Source organism: Aquila chrysaetos, chromosome 10 (genome assembly GCF_900496995.4).
Source record: "Aquila chrysaetos chrysaetos chromosome 10, bAquChr1.4, whole genome shotgun sequence".
Taxonomy (NCBI): Eukaryota; Metazoa; Chordata; class Aves; order Accipitriformes; family Accipitridae; genus Aquila; species Aquila chrysaetos.
The window spans coordinates 19,241,298-19,268,168 of record NC_044013.1 but is presented as its reverse complement, the minus strand read 5'-3'; the positions used below and the strand labels follow the sequence as shown (position 1 = coordinate 19,268,168).

General features: G+C 40.2%; 2 protein-coding genes across 13 annotated transcripts; one reads left to right on the top strand and one right to left on the bottom strand.

Annotated features, from left to right (window-relative positions):
• Positions 1-434: 434 nt before the first annotated feature.
• LOC115347268 (translation initiation factor IF-2-like) lies at positions 435-5,542 on the bottom strand. The gene is made up of 5 exons (XM_030028448.2): positions 5,492-5,542; positions 2,933-3,072; positions 2,550-2,707; positions 2,268-2,433; positions 435-2,232 (listed from the first exon to the last, which is right to left on the bottom strand). Exons 1-5 carry the CDS (start codon positions 5,540-5,542, stop codon positions 1,701-1,703), a joined length of 1,047 nt encoding a protein of 348 aa, XP_029884308.1. The 3' UTR covers positions 435-1,700.
• Positions 2,138-26,871, top strand: MFF (mitochondrial fission factor). 12 transcript variants are annotated; one of them, XM_030027456.2, is made up of 11 exons: positions 2,138-2,231; positions 2,267-2,312; positions 7,066-7,283; positions 8,279-8,451; positions 9,321-9,409; positions 13,416-13,490; positions 17,142-17,300; positions 19,673-19,690; positions 22,949-23,011; positions 25,743-25,827; positions 26,193-26,871. In XM_030027456.2, exons 3-11 carry the CDS (start codon positions 7,067-7,069, stop codon positions 26,322-26,324), a joined length of 1,011 nt encoding a protein of 336 aa, XP_029883316.1. In that variant the 5' UTR covers positions 2,138-2,231; positions 2,267-2,312; position 7,066; the 3' UTR covers positions 26,325-26,871. The 12 variants fall into 12 exon arrangements, with proteins under 12 accessions (XP_029883316.1, XP_029883322.1, XP_029883319.1 ...); XM_030027462.2 differs by adding an exon at positions 21,614-21,657 and having other exon boundaries at positions 2,201-2,312; positions 26,193-26,375; XM_030027457.2 differs by lacking the exons at positions 2,138-2,231; positions 2,267-2,312 and adding an exon at positions 4,508-4,627.

The following is a 26,871-nucleotide window of genomic DNA, read 5'->3' as shown; positions in this document are numbered from 1 at the left end:
CCAGTTTCAGGAAGGGTCACCTAATGGTGGCCTTTCGTGGTTTAACCCCAGCCGGCAGCTAAGCACCATGTAGCTGCTCGCTCACTCCCTGCCCTGCAGTAGGTTGGGGGAGAGAATCGGGGAAAAAAAAAGTCAAACTCGTGGGTTGAGATAAGAACAGTTTAATAGGACAGAAACGAAGCAAATAGTAATAATAATAAAAGGACTGGAATATACAAGTGATGCACAATGCAATTGCTCACTACTCACTGACTGATGCCCAGTTAGTTTCCGAGCAGTGATTCCCCCCGCCAGGCCAACTCCCCCCAGTTTATATACTGGGCATGACGTCACATAGTATGGAATATCCCTTTGGCCAGTTTGGGTCAGCTGCCCTGGCTGTGTCCTCTCCCAACTTCTTGTGCCCCTCCAGCCTTCTTGCTGGCTAGACATGAGAAGCTGAAAAATCCTTGATTTTAATAAACATACTTAGCAACAGCTGAAAACATCAGTGTGTTATCAACGTTCTTCTCATACTGAACACAAAACAGAACACTATACCAGCTACTAGAAAGAAAATTAATTATCCCAGCTGAAACCAGGACAGTATCCACCCCTTATTTTATACCACTTACGTCATGCTCAGGTCCCATGCTTTACATCCCAATTAATCACCATCACCTTTCCTGTCCTTTGAGATACAAATATATATATCTATCTATCTGTGTGTGTATCATTCCCTTAGTCTGTGGGCCATCTCTATAAAATGTTTGTTGAGTTCATTCAGTCCCTGTCTTTGGGCTCCATCTGTCATACCAGTCTTTCTGAGCAGAAGGGAATACGTGAAGTCCGCTCAGTCAGCAGAGCAGGATTGGGCTTCAGTGCAGTGCGGCAGGTGGGTGACACTGGGCGCAGGAGGAGGATGGTGTGTAACGTTGATTGTTGTATGCTGAAGTCAGTTCTGGTCCCATCACTACTGCGCCTTGCTCCATTTTAGCAAATTGGTGGAAGTGGTTTACCGGCATAAGGAGATGGTCCTCTCCTAGTCAGAATTGATGTGCAAGCTGGGTTTAAGCGGGACGGGAACTGGGTGGCTCTGTCAACTGTTTTTGCTGACAAATTTTACGTATGCTAGTGGGGTAGTGACTGACACAGAAAAGGACAAGGACAGCCTTTGTGATGTTTTGGAGCGGTAGTTAGGCAACTACCCATCTTTCAGAAAACGTGCCCTGAAGCGACTGGCCGTTTGCCCTCGCAGGTGAGGGTGGTATGCCAGGTTTGTCACACACCGAACCGGATTTTCTACCCACTTAACACTAATTGGATCTTCACGCTTCTATATTGCAACGGCACATTCATCCACCACGGCACCCAGGTTATCAGCAGAGAGTGCGAGTGCTCCACACGAGGCTCTGCCGCTCGAGAGTCAAGAGGGAAGAGACGGAGTGGTTTCAGCAGGGGCGAGCCGTAGGCGGCGGTGGGCAGCCGGAGCGGTCCGGGCGCTGGAGCGGAGGGTCCTGGCTCTGCCGGCACCTGCGGTCAGCGCTGGCCCAAGTTCCTTCCCCTCGGGCACCGCCGGCTATCGTGAGGCTCACCCGAGGAGCCGCCGAGGCACCAACGCTCCCAGCTCCAGGGCGGCACCACGCCAACCAAATAACCAAGGCGAGCGGCTTGCCCTTCCCGCAGGCGGGCAGAAGGCCGTGAGAAGCTTCAGCGACGAGTTAAACGCGGCCTCTCCGGGCAGAGACCTGTGCCGTTAACTGCCACCCTTCGCGCTCGGGCGGGAGGCGGGGCCGGCCACCGAACCGCTCCCTCTGGCCCGCGGCTCGCCGCGACGGCGGCGCCGCTCGCCCTGGGCCCCACGCCAGCTGCAAGCGCCCCTTCCGACCCCCTCGCCCGCAGGGCAGCCCCCGGCCACGCTCCGCCGCCGAGCGCCAGGCCCGCGGGCGACCTTGCCCCGCGGCCTGGGAACGCCGCCCAGCGCGCCTGCGCGGCGCCCGCTTTCCCTCACTAAAAATGGATGCCCTCCGGCTCCCTCGCACGTGAGGCGCCAGCGAGAGCCGCTTCCGCCCTCTTTCGGTCACGTGACGCGCGGTCCCCGGCCCGGCAGCCCTTACGGGAGCCCGATGGGGACAAGCGGGCCGGTTTTTGCGTCTTACCTGAGGAGTGGGGTGGGAGCGCGTCGCGCCGCTTAACGCCCCCTTCCCCTCCGCGTCCGTCCGCCCGCGGGAGGCAGCGCGAGTGTCCGGAGCGCGGCAGGAGCGGCCCGGCCGGGGCGGGCAGGGCAGGGCAGGGCTGGGCTGGGCTCGCCGGCCGCCTTCCCGGCGCTCTGGGTGAGTACGGGCTGCCGGGGCCTGGCGGCAGCGTCTCCGGGTTGTGCCGGGGGCGGGGCGGGGCTCGGCCTGGCCGCGGAGCGCCCCTGCCTGCGGGGCGCGGGCCTGCCCTTCCCCCGCCCTCACAGCCGTCCGTCCCCTCAGGCTGAGCCGCCCCCGCTACCGTCTTCCCTCTCAGCCCCGTTGCCCCCGCCGCGGCCCCCTCCTGCCCCAGCTCCGCTCTTCGCCCCCCGCTACCCCGCCTGCCCCGGCCCGCCGCTGCCAGCGCCCCCGCTTCCCCGCCCCACCGCGGGGCACCCCTTCGGCTCCCCGGGCGCTTCTGCCCGTCGCCCCGTTGGCGGCCGTCCCTTCCCTCCGGTGCCGGGTGTCGCTCCCGACGCCTGCCGCTGCCCGCCCTCGCACGCCCGGTGCTCCCAGCCTGTTACTGGAAACGCTTCAGTAGCGGGACCGGGCGCCGCTTGCAGCCGCCTTCCGCAGCTGGAGGCTGGCAGCGGCCCCGGACGCGTCTCTCGGAGGCTCGGCCCTTACGGGGAGCCCCGTCAGCGCGGACGCCGACGGGACGCTGCGGGCGGTGGGGGGCGAGCGCCAGAGCACGCCGGAGCGCCCGGTTCCCCGTTTACCTTCTCACGTTATTAGCTGACGGGGTCTGTTGCCAGATGCTCTTAACGCTGTCACAACGCAAGGAGCGTTTGGGTGTTTCAGAGAAATGGTTGTCAGACTGTGACGATTTGTTTCCTTCTAACGCTTCCAGTGTTTCTTTCTATTAAGGAAAAAAAAAAAAGTGTTTGCGTTAAAACCTTCAGCTGGAGTAAAGCAGACTTGAAAGAATGCAGCCTTTAGTGTTTTTGTGATCCCATAGCCTTGTTCGTCTGTAACAGATATTTTTGTTGTTCACGTCATCCTTGTGCTAAGGAGGGAGGGTAATTATTGTTAAAAGTTCGATGCATGTAACTGCTGTGCAGAACAGCTTTCAGCATTTAGCCTACGCCTAGCTCTCCTTCCCCTCAAATTGTTCCGTTAGTGCTTTGTTATTTCATAGCCTCTGATCCCAAATGCCTCTGTGATATATGTTCTAACAGTTTTAGGGTCCCATAATAGGGCCCTCTGGGTCCTGTAATACATGTCCTTAACTTTGCTTTAAGTCCTCCTCTTCCCCTTTTACTTGTCAAAGGATATCTAGACCCTTGCCAAAGGAGCACTCTGTAGCTTCTGTGCACCTGAACAGATTAGCTGTAAAGTAGCCACATCAGGAACAAACAGTAATGTAGTTGGAGAAGTTACAATTAGTTCTGTGTAGGTTGTAAAACCTGCTCTGATCTCAGTGCTGGCACAGCTGTACTGTTACCAGTACTCGTCTTCATATATCTCAGATTTACTCCGACTTCCACTCTGTGCGTAACATTCCCAGTTGCGGCATAGATATGGCCAATGTCTGATTATTGCCGGAATGCTGACAAAAAGTCATCCTTCAGCTTCGTATGCATTGCTTCCTCCCCATCTCTTCTGTTGACGTTCTTGTTTAGGAGAGGGAGAAGGAGGTACCCCTAAATCTTTCTGAACACATATAATTCACCTTGTATAAGTCCTCTTGCTTTCTCTTCCCGTATCCTCCTCTGGATTTTCTCCTTCCTTTCTGTCTTTCGTTAAATGCCACTGATGCTCATTTGTGCTTCAGCTGCTCTCTGGCCTTTATCCTGTATTTGTGATTGTATTTTTATTATCTTATCATTCTCGGACTTATTTTCTACTCTCATGCCTCCAGAGCTACGTAATTCTGTAAATATCAATCCTCCTTCTCCCTGATTTATTATTAATGTCTTCTGTAAAATGCTTTGCGTAACAAGAACATTATAGAAAACATAACTTTGATTTCTGTTCTCTTTAAATAGTTGGGGTTTTGTTAACAGGCTCTGTTGAAATATTTTAAGTTTGCTGTTGCTGAAATCTGTTTCTTGTTTTGCTGTTCTCTTGTAAAAAGGGGTAAAAGTTTAAATCACTTTGACAGCAAACACAATTCTCAATGATGCAAGTAGATGAGAAGCAGGCAAGAGTAGGAAGACACTGAGATATTGTATCTATAGGTCCTCAGCAAGTACAGCTAAACCCACACAGTGCTATTTAGTTTATAAATAGTTTATAAACAAACCCACTGTTCTAATGCTGTCCTCTTTTGTGTGTTTTACCTTACAGCTGGAAAGCAGTTGTCACACAGACTTATGTATGAAAGCAACGCTAAACTTTGGGGAAGCTGTGGTGTAAACACTGCTACTGCTGCAGTATAGTGATACTTGATTGCAAAAATTAGAGCCGTACAGGTATTTCAAAATGAGAAAGTGAACAAGCAGTGAAACACCTTTTGTCAAGTCTTGTGAGCAATAACTATTCTTTAAGCTGCTGCCAGTAGATGCTCTGGGTACTTTAAGTTCTTCTTAAAATTCAGTCTCTTTATTGACATCATGATTTTTACTCCTGTCAATCTGGAAATGCTTTACCAATCATAGACCATGTTTTGAAATGAAAAGCACCTTTTGGAATGTGGAAATGTTAGAAGACTCTGTACTTTGTTCACGTCACTGGCTGATCTAGCCAATGTCTTGCAAGAGGGACAAATCTAGCTTGCAATACCAAAGGGCAGGGACAAAAAAAAAAAACCCAAAGTGAAATCTTAAGAACTTGGAAGTGACACAGCTGCTTAAGCACCTCTTGAACTCCTATAAAGCGTTTATTTCTAATCAAATTGGTTATTCCAGTTCCTTTCACTTGATACATACAAACAGTAAGAATACAGATGGATTAAATCTGCGTTACTTCAGTTATTTCCTTTATAACTATTTTTTTTTTAAATTTACGTAGAACAATGACCTTCTTGCCTTCTCCCTGATCCCCAGTTCTCCTGCTGTGCTGCAGTGAGACTTTGAGATGAATGAGGTTCTTTCATTTGGTCTGTGGTGATAGGAAGTCCTGAAAATAACACTGAGGATCCCAGGGTGGATTGCCAAGTGGATCGCATCTTGAATATACTAAATCTGTGCATTTAATATAGTGTTACACAATCCAGATCCTTCTGTGTGCTTCTTTCTGTGGTCTGAAGGTTACTATTAGTTTGAGGTTTTATTGATAAATACAGAAAGTATTGCTTCTCTGTGATGGTGGGAGAAATGGCTTGTGGTCCCTCTTACCTGCCACATAGATGGTCTGCACTGAGGCATTTTGTTCGCTAAGTTCTGCATGTTCAGCTTATGAAAGCACACACGCAGCAACGGACATAGCCTTGCTGCCAAAAATAGTAAAAGAATGTAGTTGCAATTATAGTGGCAAAACTTGCCTTTTTGCCAGGGTAGATTATTTCGTTTAGGGAACGAGTTCAAGCAATACCACTAAAAGATTTCTTGCTAGAGCAAGCTATGCTTCCCATAGGCAGATTTGCCAGGAAAACTGTATTTACATATTGTGTGTGTACATATATGTATCGAAATATATATTTCTCTCAATCCTAACCCCCAAAATAACCATTATCTCAGTCTGAGCTGTTGACAAGGCCTCCCAGCCATTGCCTGGATGAAAAGTTTCTCACAACCGAGTATTCCTTGCAGCTCACGGTTTCCTCTGGGAGCCCCTTTCCAGCCCCACTCTACTGCAGCTCCAGGATGTTTCTGTCTTAACCAAGCCCGTAACCATAATCTTGGTCTGAGCCATCAGCAAGTCCACTAGCCACTGTCCAGGTGAACAACTTCTCCCAGCTACCCGAGTTCCCTTTCCAGCCCACAGTTTCCATCAGCAGCCCCCTTCCAGCCCACCTCCAAGTCCAGCTCTAGGATTTCTTTTTCTTTCCATCTTAAAACATAAACTAAAAAAACCCCAGTTATCTTGGTCTTTGTCTTCCATACGGCTCCCAGCAATTACTGTATTAGTAAGTTTCTCACAGCCCAGTTTCTAGGAAATTCCCCTACTGCTTCATATGAAGTCTCCCTCCTTTTCTAGGGAGATGTGTATATAAAGTATTGGCAAACCCTTTTAAGTTTAAAGTCTTGTTCGCTCTCTGCCCATCTTGTATCTGTTCTGCAAAAGTAAGATTTTCATTTACAGAAAAATTCAGAAGTGAGAAGTTTACAGAATTGCTTGTGATTGGGAATGGGTTATGAATATGCTAGGTTTTCAAACTGATTTGACAGGCTTTTGATATGGAACTTTGTCCTTGTAAGATGGAGTGAGATCTGGGTAACTGACAGTGAGCAGAAGGCTGGTCTCCAAGCCGAGCCTTTTCTTTTGTTCCCTTACTTCAACATGCAGTTTTGTAAGACTTCATCCATTTTCTCAAATGCCAATACACTGGATCTGTGTAAATACAGATCAATATTTCAGATTTCTTTCCAATCCTGAATAGATTTCCTACCAATCCTACTAATTCTTTTTGGTTTGTTGGTTTGTTTGTATTTCTTTTTCTGCCAGCCAGTGCAGGAATAGTACATTTCATGCAGAATTTCTGTGTTTTGTCACAACTCAATTTAAGGACCTTCAGTGCAGCTTCCTCATTGCCTACAGCATCAGTTTGTTCTTCTGTCATTGCCTTCAACTCTCAACTCCTTGTGACTACACTTCCGATGAATTTTATTGTATAATTTGTTTCTCTATATAAGTCCGTTCAGTTAGGATGATCTACCACTTGCTTAGTAATCAGAACAAAGAGTTTCTTTTACGCACTTTCTGCTGATTTCCTATATTGCTGTTACAGCTTTTGGTTTTCTTTTGCCAGAATGAGTGGGGCTGCATTCCCATCTCCAGCTGCTGAGATGGCAGAAATTAATCGCCTTCAGTATGAAATGGAATACACCGAAGGAATTAGTCAGCGCATGAGGGTCCCAGAAAAACTCAAAGTAGCTCCTCAAAATGCTGACCTTGAGAAGGGCATCCAAGAAGGATTTCCAAATGCCAGTGTAACTATGCAGGTTCCAGAGCGGATTGTAGTGGCAGGTATGTCTGCATCTCAATAAAAGAAAAATAGGCAAAAATTTAAATAAATTTCCCAAATTTCTGGATGGACAAAAATATATACTGATATATTTTTAAAAGAAGAACCTGTAAAATGCTTTCTGGTTTTCAAACAGTTACTGCTCATCAACTTTGACTTAGGAATTTTCTTAAACTCTGAAAATGTTTCATGAATAGTTTTGGTATAGCTTGTAGTGGAGACAGTTAAGGAATGAATTATGAACAGAAAGTTTAATTGCTGACTTTTCATCTTACTAAACCATTTCTGGAGCAAAAATATATAATGTTTGTTGATTTACACCTGATTTTTCTTTATTAACTATAAGCTAAAGTAACTATGATAAGTTTGGGGGCTGTACTATATATTAGTCATGCAAAATGTGTTTGATTATAATCAGAATGCTAGTTACGTTAAGGATCTATCTATTATTGGGTGGACTCTATCAATACTACTTTAGTATTTATTGTCATGGGCTTTACAGTAACAGACCTGGAACTGCTGAAGGCCTTACGATTTGCAAACCATCCCACTGGGCGGGGGAGGGAGTGAGTGAGCAGCTGTGTGGTGCTTAGTTGCTGGCTGGGGTTAAACCACGACAGTGTGACATGCATATATTTTATGCTTTGAAAGAGAGACATCTTCACATCCCCAGTCACTGTATTTCTAAACAAATACACCTTTATAGGACTATGTCTTGAGATTAAAAGTGCCCTCACTTGCAATAACAGTTGATACTGCTCAGGATTACTCAGGATCATTGTTCTCGGAGAAACTGCTCAAATAAGTGTCAATTAATGGGGTCTTTATGAGAGCTTTGACCATAGTTTTTAACATACAAGCCCTGTTAAAGAAAGGTACACTTAATTATTTGGCATAGTCAGGGGAAGTAACTGATGTGATGTCTTTTTGAACTTTAACATTAGCCCTCAGGCCTCAGAACAGCTTGCTTTCTATTGACAACTGATGTTCTTTGCAGGTAATAGTGAAGACATTCCATTTTCCAGACCACCAGACCTTGACCTTCTTCAGTCTACTCCATTCAAACCACTGGCATTGAAAACTCCTCCCCGTGTTATTTCTCTTAGTGATCGACCGCTAGATTTTTTGGACCTAGAAAAACCTCCACAGCAGACACCTCAAAATGAAGAGGCTAGTACTTATTTTGCTTTTTCCTTAGTTGAGAAGCATTCTATTAAAGAAAGCGAAATGACCGTTGATTTCTCTACTGTGGTGCAGATCTACTTGGTGCTAACTTAAGTTGGGAAAATAGAAAAATATTTTTATTAGCACTGTAGTAGTTCTAAGTATGACTTTGAAGTTCCATAGTTAACTGGCAGGTGGCCAGAGGTTGCCATGTTCAGTAAGTTTACACAATACTTACAAAAATAAAGTCATAAGTAGAACTAAAAATACTTTTAACAAAAAAATCCTTTTGATTGAAGGGAAAGCTGCAAGATTTTTTTAATTTGCAGGTTATCAGAAAACAAACTAAGATTCTTTTAACATGTATAGTTAACCTTTGGAATTCATGGCCAGGTGATACACCATCACATAGAATGAGTGAGTTTTAACAAAACTGAAAACCGACTTCAAAGAATGGTAAAACATTGGCATCCAGGTGGATGATGGTAATTGGCATCTTAAAAACTGAAAAATATTTATGAAGCTGCGTATTGTATTGACTCATAAAATACAGTAGAAATATAATTATCTCTGGTGATAGGAAGTAATATTAAACATAATATTGCTTTCTTACATATTCAAAATTCTGTTTGTTCATACTATTGGCATCAGATCATGTGGATAGATAACAGGATTGCAATAAGTTTGGACCTTGGTTTTACACGTACCAGCATCAGATTCTGTCATCAGTTGTTTTCTTCCTAATCACTGCAAAACCCGTGAAAACATGCCTTTGTATCTAAGGGCAGATCTAACTTACAATCTTCAATGCAAATTATTAAGTGTCTCCTGGAATTCCCTGTCTTTTATCTCCCTCTTTCTCCCCTTTTATGCAGGTTCGATCAGTGGGAAGGCTGAAGAGAGAACGTTCCATGAGTGAAAACGCCACTCGACAGAATGGCCAGCTGGCCCGAAATGATTCCATGTGAGTAGAGTAACAGGGTGCAGGGACACAGCCACAGCTTTGTTACATATTTCCTTCGTTCCTTATCTCCTCGTTATTTGTTTTTTCCAACTAATATTTCATAAGTTATGGCAAGTACATAATTTTAAGTATTATAAGGCCAGCATTTTTCTTCATTTCTATGCTTTTTGTTTAGTGAGGTGACTCATTTGTGAAGTATTTTCTTGTAGTGGATGGGTGGGAGTGTTTGTGGGCTCAAGTTGGTTTCACCAGTTATCACGAATCGTTACTTCAGGAGATTTTTCGGTTTCTGAGCTGCTATAATTCCCACCCCCCACACCGCCCCTGAATTTTCAGGAAATTGAGTTCTTTGTACATCAAAATGTTCCCAGTTCTCTCACTGTTGATATTATAATGGGTTTCATTCATAGAAGAAGGAATACGTGTATTTCCTCATGAATATTAGAATAAGTCATTTTTCCTTGGTGTCAATGTACTTAAATGTATTGGAATCTGTGAGTATATACCTTAATCTTTTGAGACCAAAATGGCAAGTAGCATTTAGAATTGGAAACTTCATCTATTGTTACCATCTGAGGTAGCAATTCTTATGGTGTTTTCTGAAGACATACAAGTCTGTATATTTTTATTAGATATGATAGTCTTTGATTAATCACTGTTTATTCTGAGTGACAGCATCTTTCCACCTGGCAATAACTGTTTTTGCAATGTAACACTTAAAACTCATATATAATAAGATTCCTAATACAGCTACCGTAAAGAATACTTTTCCTTGTTGAAAGGATCTTAGATTTAAGACCTAAAAGATGGGATTTGTCTGTCCCAGTATAGACTGTATAACACTATAGCTAAATCACCATAAACTTAATTTTCAGTAATTTGAGGGAAACAAGTGCATGACCTACTTTGGGTCTGCCTATTTTTAGTCTAAAATAGATCAAGTGAGTTATGTCCTAGAAATGTCTGTTTTCTTCTATTTACAGCAGGGACACTAGGAGTTACTACATGTACTACGTATCTGTCTACCTGTTAGTTAGTCTAAAACTGGTGAACTGTACTCTGATGCATGTTCCAGCCATGTTATAATTCTTCTCTTTCTCCAGATCTTCATGAAAATATTGTTGCATATCTTCCTCTTCTTACTTAATCAGACTTTTGGTTCATACAATCTTATAGATTGCACATGTCTAGGTACTCAAGTCCACTGAGTCATATTCACTGAGCTGACAAAACTAGGTTCACATCCTTGAGCTCCTGATCAGCTCGGTCTCCAAATGTTCTATCAGCCTACTAAGTGCCCAAGTTGCCTGTGTTATCAGTCATCAGTCATGTCCTGTTGGACTGGACATACTAGAATTTCACTGCAGGAATGGCCTTCACTTGTTTCTCTGATAGTTTGCACATGATGGATGCTAGAATAGATGGTCTTCATGTGATGGAAGCTGCTTGTGAAAGTTTACCCCTTTGATGTTACCAGCTCTGCTTTGCCAGTCTTTGATGTATTGCACTTAAAGGAAAAACAGATGGCATATGAATTCTTGCGATTTCTTGAAATCACTTTATCCTTGCTCCCCAGGTTAGTTTAGTCTTCTGAAAGTCATGGGCTGTGTGTGCCCAGCCAGCCATCTGAGAAACTGGCAAGATAAGCTCTGACTGGATACATCCAGCTGGTGTCAGATTTCTCATGTATGTTTGGACTTCTTGAATCCAAAAATCCTAAATCTGTAAAACTCACCTCTGTGCTTTGCTGTTGCTCAGTAGCTATATATAGAATTACTGGTTTTAAATGGTCTGAATATTATTTGCTGTCACAGTTTATTAATCTACTAGCAGTCCTTCAGATGCTTAGCAATACAATACATACCTGGAATCCTGTAAATTTAAAAAGGATGTGATCAACAAACATATTACTGGTAGCTTACATGACTCACTTTATCACTTACAAAAGCCAGGAAATTATGATGCATCTGGAGATTAGTTTTCCTCTCTTGATGCCCATGCTAGTGCCTGCATAATGTCTGTTAAATAAATCAAACTTCTGATGCCAAGCAGTTTCCATCATGAATGTCTTTTAGGAAAATTATATAAACTTTAGATTGATCCAGGATCTCTTCTCTTTTGTTTGTATGAAAAATAACAGCTAGCTAATATTAAGCCTGCTTTATCTGCGCGCTCTGCTGCCCATGTGGAAGAAGCTATCTTTCTTCACTGCAGCATTCCACACTTGCTGACCTGCAGATAACATATTTTAGTAGAACTCCATTTGTGTCTCATCTGCCCAAGTACTTGTTTTCTTATGACAGAAGTTATGCTGTGCCTAATGTGTAGATCATCTGCTTTGAAACCATTGAGGTTCCTAGAAATTGCTTCTTTTTCTGTCATCATTGCTTCTTCTGACTCAGTATGATCCAAAAAAAGAGATCACTTCGAACATGCTGTGGCACTCTCAGTGATGCTGAGTCTGGCATTTCTCCCTCATCCAGGCTTTGTCAATCTCCAAGTGGAGAATGTGACTGTGTACCTGGCCAACTCTCAGGAGAATGTTCTGTGAATTCGGATTACGAAAACACTTATGTTCACGGTGGAACTTTTATGGCTCACACAAATGCAGGAAAGCCAAGCCTTTTGTACTTGGTGAAAAAGGTATCTCTTCGCTCTTGTTTACTCACAATTTAGGCCCACAGGAAATACACTGTAAAGTACAAAAAATTTGCAAGTTTTGTGTAAATAAAATGAGAAGTAGCGATTCTACAAACAAAATTGATAAGGTGGCATTCTGTTTTCACTGTGGTCGCTACTTAGAGAAGCTGTCCATGTGGAAGTGTTATTGTATGGCTCAAAATAGGCAATACAAGCAAACCAGCCTGCTTCATGTAAATTATGCTACATCAGATGGTACTGGGTATTACCTAGCTTATAGACTACTATTTCTATTAGAGGTTCATAGTAAATATGATGCATGTCTTCTAAGTTTAGCTTCCTGGTTGATAAATTAGACCATTTAAGTAGATAAATTCTACTACAAATTTATTCTTTGCACTACAGAAAACGTAATTTTACAGCTGTTACCTCATTTATATCATGCTGAAATTTCTTTACTGTCTAGAAATAGCATTTTTTTACAGTGGTACAAAGCCACAAGAAACCAGCTGCTCCTAAAGTTCGTATTTCCAGTGTTGTTGGCTGAAAAAAATAATCTTTGTTCTAATTACTGTAATGATACATTGCTGCTTCATCAAAACTGGCTTGACTTTTAAGTTCAAACCATGGCTAAGTACTTTACTTCTGCAGTAACAAATACTATGGTACTCTGATTTGACAAAGATCAGTTCTTTATTCCTGTGCTTGTGTGAGTCTGGTTCACATCTTCAAATAGGAAAGAGAGTCCATGTTTTGCTTAAAATATTTAATTCCTATCTGAAAAAAAAAATTTTTTTTAAATGCTTGTTTCTCTTACATCCTTGAGTCAGCTTCTTGATATTATATAGTCTACTCAGATGCTGTGATTAGGGCTCCATTGAAAAGGCACATGGAGCACTGCCTTTTAAAACCTTTGTTTTCTAAATAGGACTATAATACTCAAGTTTTAATCTAGGACACTGTTGTTCTCCTTGGACAAAATGTTCAGATGTACTGCACAACATTCCAGTGCTTGCCCTACAAAGTGAAAAAATTAAACGTTCTGGAATAGATTGTCAGATTGAAGTGAAAGAGTTGGCTGGGTTCCCTATCACAGTGTTCTCTACATGGTACAGATAGTTGTTTCTTTTCTGTTGGCTTTTTTCTTCTTGTCATGCAGTTGCATGCAGAGACAGTTCTGAGAGTTTTCTGGGAGCTGGGCTTCACTAAAGACAGTAATTCTCAAATGCTTTTAAAAAAATGAGACTAACAAGTTGGCATCTGCTTGTACAATAACTATCTATCTGCGTAGCAATGACAGCTCTCTAAATTACAATCCCTCTATTTATAAGGATGCTTACTTAAGAGATTACAATTATTATTCAAGGTGGCACAGATCAGATACTGTCCCAAGAAATAAAATGCCACGGTTCCAGTCACCTCTTTCGACTAAGGATTGCACGTAAGCCTAAATGTTACCTGGTATATGAAAATCAAGAGTGTGTTTAATTATGTAGCTCTCTGCAGTACTAATTTTCTGACTAAGTACCTGTAGTTTAGAATATAAAATTTGAAACAGCCTTTGCTACACTGAATGTGTGGTTTCTAATTTTGCTTCAGGGTTTCTCAAACTTCACCAAGTGGTTTCCCTGTGTAAAGAACAGGGAAAAATACCTGATGGCAAATGAAAGGGACAGCTTCAACTAAGAACCAATTTGTAAAGAAAAATTAAATTTCAAAATAGCTTTATATTTTGATTCTTTGTTCTTTGACTGTTTTTGAATAGCTGGAGAAACAAAGCTTTTTGTTGGCCATTGGCAGCCAATGTTGAATGCAAGGATTCCACTCCTGCATTGGAAGTCAACAAACCACCAAGAGCGCATGGAAAAGGGGATGGCATTTAATTTTTTTTTTTTCTGCTCCAGCCTTTCCCTTAGAAAAACACATCTCTCTAGAGAGTTCAGTTTCACAGTTTGAGAAATTCTGTTCTTCATGCAAGTTGTGGAGGAAAAGGTGATGGTGTGCATGTCTTTAATGAGAATACAGTCTATGTGGCTGAATTTAAAGTAACCTTAATTAGTTAAATCTGCTTGCCTCTCATTTGATAATTCAGAACTGTAACTCGGAGAAATATCTGAAATAAACCCTGTGTATATCACAAATGCTTTGAGAAGGTTTAGGGGAGATTACTGCTAAACTAAAAACTCTGCATATAGCAGAATGTTACTGTGCTCTTCCATAGTAATTTCTGTAATTCCATGTTGTTTGTTTTGGTTCCAAACTCTGGAATTGACTGGTGTTTGTAACCAGGGAGTGCTAAAATAAGTGGCTGGAGCTGTATATAAGAAGAATTCTCAGAAATTCAAAACAAAATTATACCTAGGACTAAGACCATTTAACTAGAAATGGAGGAGAGAAGGGGGATAGCCACAATGTCTAATGATAAGTAGTCATACTAAATGTAGAGAATTTTTCTTACGTTAGAGATTTTTTTCTTATGTCATCTTGGCCTATTTGTATATCGGATATGTCCTTCATAATATTTCTTCTCCATGGTCTCTGACATAGTCCAAAGGACTACCACATGTTTACAGGACAATAATTTTGAATCCTGAAAAGGGAAGATAGAAGTAGTATTTGGCTTATTTGGTTTTGTTTTTTTTTTCTTTGTCCCCCCATGTTCCTTAATTCTGACATTTGAGCCCTTCACAGAGTTATTCTCACTTTCAGACAGAAAGGAAGAGAGAGGTCGGTCTCAAACTATGGACTTCAGAAGCATATTAAAATTAGCAACAGCCTTTATGGAGAAAATTTGAGTAATTTCATGTAGCTGTACAGTTTAGCTCATATTCAGGAGCAAATAATCTTTTAAATAATTAAATCATTTAAGAAACTAAATATTCTCTTAAGTAAGAATTAAGTAATATCTTAAAATGAATGAAGTCATCTCTTGGAACTGCCTTTTCTTACAAGCCACCTATAAAACAACAAGCATAAAGTAGTCCAGGGACTAGACCATGGGGTTAGGAATGATCTAGTTCTGAAGTCTGCCTTGATTTTTCCTTATTATATATGCTTTCCATTTAATCAGCACATGTAACTTTCTTCTAGGGAATTTTATGCAGTTTTAGTTAAATAGTTTTGGGGGATTTTTTTTTCAGTATCTACAGAAGACTTTCTATGCAAATAATATTACTGTGGTATTTAATACCATTCGGGACAACAGGAATTCCACAATATCTTCTAATTTGCAATATGTCTAAAAACTGTTTGTTAACTCTCTTTAAGGTGTCTTTCAGCCTATTCTGTAAATCTCTGAGGTGATGAACAGGAAAAATTACTTTTAATATATAACATGCTCTAAGTTGAAGCCCTCAGCTCTTACCTCATTTCCCTCAAACCAGCAAATCCACAAAGGAGTAGAAATTCTCATAAATTCACTTTAGTGGTGATATTTCCATACTTGCCCCTGCTTCTTTTTTCTAGTGAAAAAAGATCTAGATATTTGAAAAAGATCTGGATATATGAAAAAATCTAGATATTTTTCTAGTGAATATTGGCATTTCCAGTGCAATTCAAGAGTAAAATGAGTGGGTGTGACCACTACCATTGATTGCAAAGTAGAAGTCATCAGAAGTAGAAGAGAAAGATGAATTCCGTAAGTCTTGGAGAACGATAAAAGCTGTAAAGAAGCAACATAGATGTTTATTGATGTCTCTTCCTTTTTACTTTCTCTTGTCCAAATGTACTCTACAGCAGCATGAAAAGATATCTGCAGTTTAGGTAATAAATAATGACTGGTATCAGTCAAGCACCAGCCACTGCTGTCTTTGCATGTCTCTTGGAGCATGGGATGGTTGAACTCCTCTGTGGGTGAAGTGACATCTGTGTAACATGCTTTGAATCTGTCTTTTCAATTGAATTTTCTTTCTTACTCAATTTTGTGATCTTTGTGATAGCCAGTTGCAGAGCAACTCTATTCAAAATCAGAGTATCCATAGAATTATGACCCATCTAGAGATTATCCAAATATCAAACCAGCTTCTAAGCACACAGCCACTAATGCTTTGCTTAATTTGTTAAAAGTGGCAAAAGTGGGAAGATTGGCATTCTAAATCCAAAAACTGTTGGAGCAAAGCCCAAGTGACAAGGTCAAAGGAAATTGAATTATGGATGCTAATCTTGGAATAAAAACTATCCCAAGATTTAAAGGGTACAGTGACTTGTACTTGGTTTGCATTTGTGGTAATACTTACAATTAAGTTAACACGAATTACTTCTTATTAAAAAAGCATCTCACCTTTAATTGAAGTTTCCTGATTTAAAAAAAAAAAAAAAAAAACAAAAAATTTAAAATATCTTGATGTGTGAAGGAAAATGTGGATAAAGTCAGGTTGAAGGTAAAGAAACATGAGCAAATCAAAGGCCGTTTATCAAAACTAATTTCTGTCTGATGGAGGTGAGGTTTGCATAATCCAAATGGTCATGTTTGAATTTCAATCCTGTGTATTTTAAATATTATTTTTGCATCACAGTCAAAAAGATCATGTAATTTGTTTTCACTGGGATATGAATTCTGTGCTTTTTTTTTTTAATTTCTTGCAGTTGCCTTTAAACTTGGTTCATGTGCAAATCAAAATACTATCTTGATCTTTAGTCACAGCTTGAAGAAAAATTATTGTTGAAGAGGCTCTGTGTGAGATTCTCCTTATTGAAAAAGGCTTGTGTTTTGAAAAGAGATTATGTGTAGAATTTTCTTAAAATGCCAATGCTTGTAAAAACACTTTTCTCACTGATGTCAGTGACTACTTGAATACTGACTTCAACAGGTACAGATTTAGCTGGACAAGGACTTTCTAAAACTAACTTGTGTAACAGATCAAAACTGTGTCCTTGGATTATTACTTGTGTTTGTTTCTGAAGAACATAGATAAATGTAGCTCATGATCCCTACGCTACTAGAACTTGGGAGTGTTACCTTATAGTGGTGGGAGAAGGGTAAACCAAAAGCAAGCAATAAGCATTTTGGAATGGGGTCTATCTGAAAAGCTTTTTTTAATTTAAAATCTGACTATAGTATTTCTCTCTTCATTTACTATGCTTGTATGAACAGTGTGACACCATCACTGCAACAGGCTCGTGTCTGTCCTCCCAATATGTTACCTGAAGATGGAACTAATCTTTACTCTGCTCGTGGCATTTTGTCGTTTATCCAGTCTTCCACTCGTAGGGCTTACCAGCAGGTCTTGGATGTGCTGGATGAAAACCGCAGGTGATTGGTTGTCACTGATTCTGCCAGCTTTTACTGCTTTTCTTTTTTCTTTTCTCCTTTTTAGTGGAGTTTGGTTTCTGTTTACAAAATAATGAGATGAAATTATTTGCTTTTGCTTTCCTTTGCTTTCACTATTCATAAGCAATTTAATTGTCCAAAATTCACATTTCAAAATGCTTCTGTTTCAGTCAAATATAGCATTGTTTTGGTTTCCTTCCAAATAAAAATCAAAATAGGAAGTGTTAGTCTGTGACTGAAAGGGATTTTGCTGTTCCCAGATTGTCAGTGTTTTCTGCAATTAATACTTGACCCTGAGCTTGCAAATTTGTTAGCCTTGTCTTCTGCTTTTCTGTTGGTGAGCAGTGGTGCAAATCAATAAGATTGGGTTGATGTTGTCATAAAGCATTGAAACAAATGTGCAGAAATTTGAGGGTAGAACAGGGTAGAATATTATGCAAGGCATTGTAGACACTGCTTTTGATAATGTGTCAAGACTTTAGGCTGTTTCTGTTTATATTGGGAATAGTTATCTCTGGTTGATACATGACTGATGGTGACCACTTTGCTGGATGCTGAGAGCAAGAAAGGCAATGCATACCGAGAAGCTGGTTGCTCCTCTGTTTAGTGCTGTCTCTGTTTTATGGATAAGATGATACTTTGAGAGGTAATGAGCCAAACCCAAGCTTTGAGACAATCACTGTATTTCCATTCTCTTCAGTGAAGTTTTGCCCACTTGATGTATCCTTGGACAGTTTTGATTTGGCACTTCTAAGCATTACAAGAATGGCATGTTTAACACTACGGAAACATTTATAAAGACTAATAATGGCAAGGTCAATTTACCAAAAGCAATTTTCATTTCAACAGTATGCTAGCACAGAGGTTCAGTTAAAAATTGCACAGTTAGTCTCTAGTCGAGACCTCTAGGGCTTGCCAAGAGGTCGAATTAGAGGAGATAGTTGGCAAGAACATTGGGAGGAACTGCTCATTCCTCCTGCAGCCCTTCAGTGTGGCCTGTGCTAGGAAGTTCTTTGGAATTTGCCGTCTGCCTCTGATTGCTAATATCCCAGCAGCACTCTTAATATTTTGTAGTCTGAAGTAAAATGATTTGCTCTCTAGTTGTTTTGGTAATAAAATGTGACTATCAAGCCAATCTTATTGTGAACGTCTGTGTTTGCAGTCACTTTCCAAACTGGCACCTCCTGTAGCTCACCGTGCTCGCTGACCTGATATAAACGCCCATATTAACATTCCTGAATTGTAGAGAACTCCAGTCTTGCTGGCCTTTGTGTTCTTAAACTGGGACTTAAAAAAAACAAACAAAAAAACAAAAAGAAATTAGCTGTGTAGTTCCCCTTGAAATTCTGTGAGTTGGGTGCTTAACCCTGACTTAATCCTATGAAATTTCAGGCTGGAGCTGTTAAAATTTTGATGCCTGTCAACAGTTGGACAGCAATACCTTTTTTCCTTGTCAAATTAAACATTAGATGGAATTACAAGTTTGTTTTGTTTTACAAAATTAAAGCTCCCAGATAAGGAGGAATTCTACTGTCTGTGAATAATAGCACTTATGGATACTGTGCCAAGTCCTTGTTAAAATATAGAAAGAAATTCTAGCCCTTTCCCCAGTCTGCAATGAAGCTAACAGGTTTTATTCCTGGCTTCAGTTAGGCATGCTCATGCCCATGTTTTCTTGGATTCTGGAAAACATACACATATGCACACGTACACTTTCAACTTCAATTATCAGAAAATTTCTGGGGTTCTGAATACTTCAAAAGCTGCATTACTCTTCCTGGTTTGGGTTAATTTTTGAAGTGTTCTTACTAACCTTCCTAGAAGAAATGGGAAACCTGTTTCTAGTCGCCTATGAACAAATAGGTGCCAAAATAATGAACTTTTCAATGGGGTGAAAGTGTATTCTTTGTGGTTGGGTGTTTAGATACCCACCATTACTCTTCAGCTGGCGTAGGAATGTGAAATTTGGATGATCCACTTGCATGGTTGCAAAATATTGTTCATTTTAAATTGCTCCAACCCTGCACTCTGTTCTTTTGCTCTGTGTAACGTGCTTTCTATCTCAAAACCTTATCTATTTTAACATTTTATGCTTAATACTACAAGAGATCTTTTAAAATTAACAAGATCTGACTATGAGTTACTCACTGGAAATATTTTTAACTTGTTTCATGGCTTGCTTTTTTCAAAATATTTTCCAATCTCCTAAAACTGCTAACGGTAGGTGCTGATTATACTGCTGCAGATAATGAATTATGCCTAGTTTAGCCAGCACTGCTCGCATAGTAGGTTATTTAAATGGGCAACAATTTAATGATCACTGTTTACACTGTTTACTCTTGCATTTCCTTCAGCTTGGACAAGGACAATAGGTCAGTTTTGTTTTCCAGTTCTAACCATTTTTCTGTTTCAGTTTCTGTCGAATGACTGTAGGGCCTATACCTAGTGTCTTTTAAAGACTGATCTTTTATGCTCTAGGCAACAAAAAAACCCAGCCCTGCATTTAAGGAGATTTTAGTGATGTCTTAAATGCAGGAAAAAAGGCGATTTCATATCTGAATAGAGTTGTGTTGAAATCTGTACTTTATCTGAACTATTCTTCATCTCTTGGGTCAAAACCTTTTTATTTAGGAGAAAAAACTATGGAAATTTATTACTATTTTTTTTTCTTCAGGATAGCCCATTCTAAAAAGCCACTATCCTTCTTCAATGCCAAACTTCACCCACATAATTATATCCTGAGGTGTTATGAGATCACTTTTTGTATTGAGCAAGTTAATGATATTTTTCATGGTAGAAATAAAATGCAATGTGAGTTAAGACAATTGAAGAGGGCTACACATGACTTTGGATTGGGGTAATATAGTTCAGAAGAAAATGAAATGGGTTTGCAAATGTGAAGAAGCCTGGGAATAGCCATAGCCTATTGCTTTATTGAAGCACCAAGACAAGTGAGGAGAGCAGTTTCATCCAGTCACTGATTCTTCAGTGCACCAATAATTTTGGTACTTCAGAAGCTGAACTCCTTACCCAGTTCACACCTGGAACTTATGGCCCATTCTTGCCCATTCTTATAGCTTTTCTGAGATTTCCAGAGGTATTTTAAAGTACAGTGATAGGTGAACATAGCTGCTACCTCTGCTGAACAAAGCAAACGTGCTGGCCTCAGTCCCCTGTGCGCATGCACAGAAATGATGGAAGTTGGACCCAGGTGCCTAGATTGTCCATGCCTTGTGTTTATGATTGCATCATTACTGTGGTATTTCCATTGCATGCTCCGCTCTAAGCAGCGGAAGGCAGACCAGATTCATTTGGTCATTGCCTTACTGCCTGTTTTCCCACTGTTATTAAGTTGTATTACTGTGCATTCCCTTCATGTTTCAGGCTGCTGCTGTATTTGCAGTGAAATGGTTAAGTGTTGAGTATACATGGCCTCAGAGTTATGGCTTCTTCTGATCATGTGTTAATGTTTAGGATGGAATTGACAAAAGTAGCCAGAAAATTTAAAGTTTTAATGTACTTTTACTCAGTTTTTTACAGAAGGCCATGTATTGAATAGCTTGACTATATTATACTTGTGCATTCTGTATTTTCCAAAAAACTTGGTGCTGATTTAGGGATAAAGTGATCTCAGTTATGAGGCTGCTGTGATCAATATAATGAATTTTTTTGTTGATCTATAAAACCAAGCAAGTAAAAAGTGCGGGAGAGGCAGGGGAATATTCTGGTGATCCTTTGGGGTCCACCTGTAAAGAAATAAAATGTGAACTGCAAAGAAAAGGAAGAAATCATGTGCAGCTTCTTAATAGCCTGGCTGTGTTGAAAAGTGGGATTAAAGACTTGTCTTTAGCTTAGATTAAGTTCCTGATTTGCACAGATCCCAGAGTGCTCTAGTTTTGTTCCTTGCTATAGCCCTCAGCTACCTCCAAGCCTGTGGCTTTCCTTGGGAAGGGTAGTGTGAATTAGTTAGTATTGATTAGTTCTACAACAGCTGTAAAACTTTGCCATGAAATACCACAGAGTCCAAGAGTTTAGAGAGCATTTGAGACCTATCATTTTCATTACAGAAAATCCGAATGTTGTTGTCCTATGTCAGATGACATGGGAAATGCCTGCTGGATGCTGACAAGCTGGCATTCACATATCTACCAATTAATTACAGGTGACTTATGTTCACAGACCTTTTCTGTAGCTGCTGTTTGCTGAATTTCATATGCTTTCTTGAAGTATTTAGTTCTAGCATCTGTCAGACAAGACTTTAGACTAGCTGAATTATTTCTCTGATTAAAAAATAGGAATACCTTTTTTGATAACTTTCTGCAAGACCTCATCCATTTAGGTAAGAATATTCTTTTATTGTACGTATTGGGAATGGGGATTTCTGTTTTGTAAAACACATCATGCTGGCTTGTCTTATGTGCTAGATGGAAAAACATTGTGGTCTGCACGTATGGTGCTGATTAGAGTAGGACCTAGTCCCAGTAAGTATTGGATTGGATAGCAGAGTTTGCTAAGGCTCCCAGATCCTGATCCTATTAAATGAAACCAGTGGTTGTGATGTTTTTGCATGGTTCTTGCTTGTTTTCAGGCCAGGCCACAGTGTTCTCCCAGCCACCTCAGCACCAAGCCTCTGCCTCCTACATGTACCTGCTGTAAAGATCTTCATACCTAGATTCTCTTTGTCTTTAATTTTATAGCCTGGAGTATACATGGTTTAAATGCATGGTACAAGTGCCTCCTGTTGGCATTGGGAAAATGGAAGAAACTGAAAAAAGATTTCAGGCTCTTGAACAGTTTGTTACACATCATAGATGTGGAACGCTAATGCCTCATTACCAGAGGTACTGAAATCATACAGTACCGCCTTTGTCAGAGGGTGCTGCTGGTATTCACATCTTCTGTAAACTGGGACACAGTAACTTCTTATTGCAAAGTTAGTGTATATTACATAGTTGCAGCAACTTAAAAGGCTGTACCTTTTATTCCTCTCTGCCTAGAAAGAAAAGGAAAAGAAAGAGCAACACTTACAAGGATGTTCATACCATCTACTCAAAGCTTTTAGTCACTTCTTCCTGGAGAGATCTACCTCTCTTCAAACTATATGTGGTCCTTAGGCTGCTAGCCCAGGCTTTCTGAATTACATCTAGCACAGATGAATGAAGAAAAGACAAATTTCCCCTTTCCCTAGAGGGTGGAAAGAATGATTAAAAAGGCTTTTATAAGTATGTGTAGATACTTGCCCCCCCCCCCCCCTTGTTGTTGGGTGGGGGTTTGGGTGGATTTTTTTTAAAACCTGAAGTTTCCCATGGTTTCCCATGGTTTCCCAAGGCTGATAACCTCCACCCAACCCTCTATTCCAGCAGTTTGTCCTCCATGAATGAAGCTGTATCAACCAAAATTTGCCTACATGTCTTAGCTGCATAAACATTCAGTGTTGATTAAATCTGAATGAGAGAAATGTGAAAGTGCAATTTACAACAAAGTAAATAGATATTATATTGTATTGAAACATTATACGATATAAGTGGAAGTATTTTGATGTTCCTTTGTTTTGTGTGTTTTACCTCTTATCTCTGTTTGTCATTTCCTGTTTCTGTCTTGTGCTTTCTATCTACAAAAACCTGCTGTAGGCCAGTGTTACGTGGTGGGTCAGCTGCTACCACTTCTTCTAACCCTCATCATGACAACACCAGGTAAAGAGTGTTTTTTTGTTAGTCATGATCCACTAATTTAGATTCTAAAATTCAGAATTCCGTTTCCCTGTTTCTAGTGTCCTTATTTTAAAACACAATGCTTACTGCTATCCTCCCTCTCAACTCTTGAGATATTTCAGGCCTTTATTCCTTACCCATCCAAGTCACCTGCAAAGACCTTACTTGTCTAATAGATATAACGTGCTGCAGAATTCTGACTCATTACCAGTATACTTCAGGTATTTCCTATTTAGCAGTGAGTTTCATATTTTTATTCCTAGAAAATTTGGCCTTGCATCACCTTATTTTTTCCAGGTGTTCTCAGTAACATGCCTATGATGATTAGTTGTAGCTGGATGCCTCTTCACTGCCATTATCTTGATGGACTGACATAATTTCAGTGGAACTGGATATAAGACTGACACATAATCTCATGGTCAGAATGAAGGAAAAAAAAATAGTCCCTTCTGCATCTGTTGTTCCCATTTGCCACTACACTTCTGTGTTTTCATCCAAATGGAGATTACATTTGTGCTTAAGTAGACACTGGATTCAAGCAGGTGATTCTTCTCTAACTGAGGAATTCAGTTTTTGTAACGGTCCAAGAGATTACCTCAAGGGATTTCTTGCTGGTAACCCTCTTGATTTAATACCTGGAACAGTTTGGAACTTGGTAGAGCAGCAGTGTTATACTGTGACTTTATATTACATTTATCTGACCTGGGAGGGAGGTCTGCCCATCTCACTGAAATGATGAGCCTCTCTGCTTTTCCCAAGAGATGGTGAGGGACGACTATGCTGTGGATGTGGTAGACTTTTCTAATTTTTTTACCATCTACTACAAATAAAACAATGGCTACAAAAACACGCTCCTCGGAAATATCTTTGGCTTTCAGAGGACCTGTAGTAGTAAGGAAAATTTGATTTATTTTTTTTGTCTGTGCAAAGCTTCAGACTTTTTTTTAACAGTAGAAATGTTCAAATTGTTTTATAATTAACTTAGGTTTATTTTAAAACAATGTTGCTGAATTAGCAATGTGAACTTTACAGCACTGAGGAAATAAAAAACAAACAAACAAACAAAACCCAAAAACCAACCAAACTACAACAGTTTCAGTCTTTTTAATATTGCCCAAACTGAAAGAACTACAAGTAGTAAATAGCATAAATTATAGTTAAGTGAATGTTTGAAGTCTCCTTAGAATAAAAAAAAATTAATAATAGCCTTAATGAGAAAATCTTTTTCTAACAAAAGGAGTTGCCAAAACTTTTTTTTGTCTCATGCTGTTTTTAAAACAGCTATGAGTCTGTTGACAGACAATTGCTTATTTGACTATTCCCTTACTAAAAGCTGTTTTATTCCTAAACCCAGGATAAAACCTGGAGAAGGTTTCCCTATTCCTGTATACCCTTCAACCCCAAAAAACAAGGATCAAAACATAATTAACTTCCTATCTTTTATACAGTGTTGCTCAAGGTTCTCATTGTTATCTAAGTCCAGACTAATGCAACTCTCATCTAGAAACAGCAGTTCTTATTTAGAAACAATATATTAATGAACAATAATACAGGAAAACTTTTGACAAGTTGACGGGGGCAGGGAGGGAAATCTTGCCTGAGCTGAGGGCATTTTATAGAAGTTTGCTGAAAGTGATGAAAGAACGTGCAGTGCAAAAGTAGTATCTGCACTTAAGTGCATTCTGCAAGCTTCAGGAATTCTACTCGTATTCATGTTAGTTGAAGTTGACCATTAACTGTCATTAAATGCTAAACATTCTTTTAGGTGTATTTTGTTGTGAATTTGGCAGCCTTGACATTATTTTGTTCTATTTCCTAAGCTGTTTGCAGCAGTTGTTCATATGTCCTAATGAGAAAGCAAGTCACGGGGAACTAATACAGGAAACTGAGGTTTTAAGATAGGAAGTGAGAAACTCAGTGGTAGGTGCGGCATCGGGAACTACTTTTACCTGTTAGTTGTTGGAAAAGAATCTGGTTAAGAGGTAGCATTTGGATGATCAAAACACATACTTTGTGTAGACTTTCTGCCAGTTCCCAACTGATAATAAATGTGCCGGATTTAATTAACTTGCCCTGGAGTTAGACTAATGCTTTCTCTGAATCGCTACATTGAGAAAACTGAGAGGTGCTCTGGGAGCAACCTTGCTAATGCACACAAAATTCAGTGACTCTGCACTAGACTCTTTATTTGCAAGGTTCTCTGCCTGAAATACTGAGATGAATGTGACTGAGATCATTAGTTTCAGTAGGTGTCCACTTGGGATATTTAAGTAGGTACCGAGCATAAGACACGCAGTTCTTTCCAAGTCTTCATTTGGTTATTTCCGATCTGTTGCCAGGCCTCTTGCAACTTTGGCATTTTAGCTCAGGCAGTTTTCAGGCTTCGTTAATCAGTTAAATAACTGGAAACAGTCTTTTGAGAGACCAAGTGACAACAAGAAGTCTGTCTGTGTGGAGAATCTTCACAAATATTTGAATGTGGAGAGCAATAAACCCAGATTCAGTCAAGTACTTACCCACTTCATGTGTGTTTGTGCTTTATTCAGTTAGGATCCTATTGAAATAGACAACTCTGTAAAAGCTGGAAAAAAAGTTTTATAATTCTTCTCTTCGTCACCACCAAAAAAATACATCTACTAGAACGTTGATGAAATATGGTACTTGCTAATCTTTGCATGGATGAGACAGCTAAGCTATCTCCCTTATTTGATAGATATGGTCTTTCCAACTTGGATACTACGCTTGAGGGAACACCAGACGACATGACAGTTGTAGATGCTGCTTCCTTAAGAAGACAGGTATGTAAAGCATAGTAGTTGATAATATTAAGAAAAAGCTGCAGTGGTAAAATGGGGGAACAGGTGTTCTGTGTGGCTGCAAAGGTATCCATAACAGATATGGTGAGGGATTCCTTCTGTACCTCTGCTGGACTGCCCTCTTGTATCCCATATTGTTCTGGGAATCTGGAGAGTCCAACACCATTTCTGTTCCTAATTATTAGGGACGGGAAGATCTGATTACTAGTGATTGAAGATAGAAAATGAAATTATCAAGTGTTTAAAATCCATCTGTCCAAGAAACTAATTTTACATGGCTATTCAGAAGCTTCTAGAAAGTCTGGCAACTTTTAATGAAGTATTAAAAGCCTTTATTTGTTTTTCAGATAATCAAACTTAATCGCCGTCTACAACTTCTGGAAGAAGAAAACAAAGAGCGCGCTAAAAGGGAAATGATCATGTATTCAATTACTGTAGCTTTCTGGCTACTCAATAGCTGGCTTTGGTTTCGGCGCTAGACACAGCTCTCAGAAAGATTTAGTAGTTGAAAATACAAACAATTTGCAAAATTCTTTGTTCCTGTTTCTGAATTGTATGCAGTTTTATAATTCATACACTGGAAACTTCCACCACAGATAAAGGCTATAGAATTGCAGTGTTAATGGAACACCTTGTTGTTCAGTTACAATGTATTTAATAGATTTGCATTGCAAATACTTGCAGTATCCTCCTTTGCATGCTTCAATGTAAATATGGATCAGCTGATATGAAGTTTGCTTCATGCAATGTAAGGACAGTGACCTACAGGAGTAACCACTGGATGGTTTGTTGTGGTGGGAAGTGAACAAATGGACTGGGTTTGGATAAAAATATAAAAACAAAGGAATAAAAAGTAGTTTTTATTGTTCTGTTGTTAGATGCAATTAAACATGATTGCACCTAGTTTTCCTTTAGTCTGAGTAGTTTGAGGTGTGCCATATTCAAGGAGTGTGCCCTGTTTCATGAGTATGTCCCTTGTTTAAGCACATGTTCAGGTCAAATAATAAAAGGAATTCTTTGCTAACA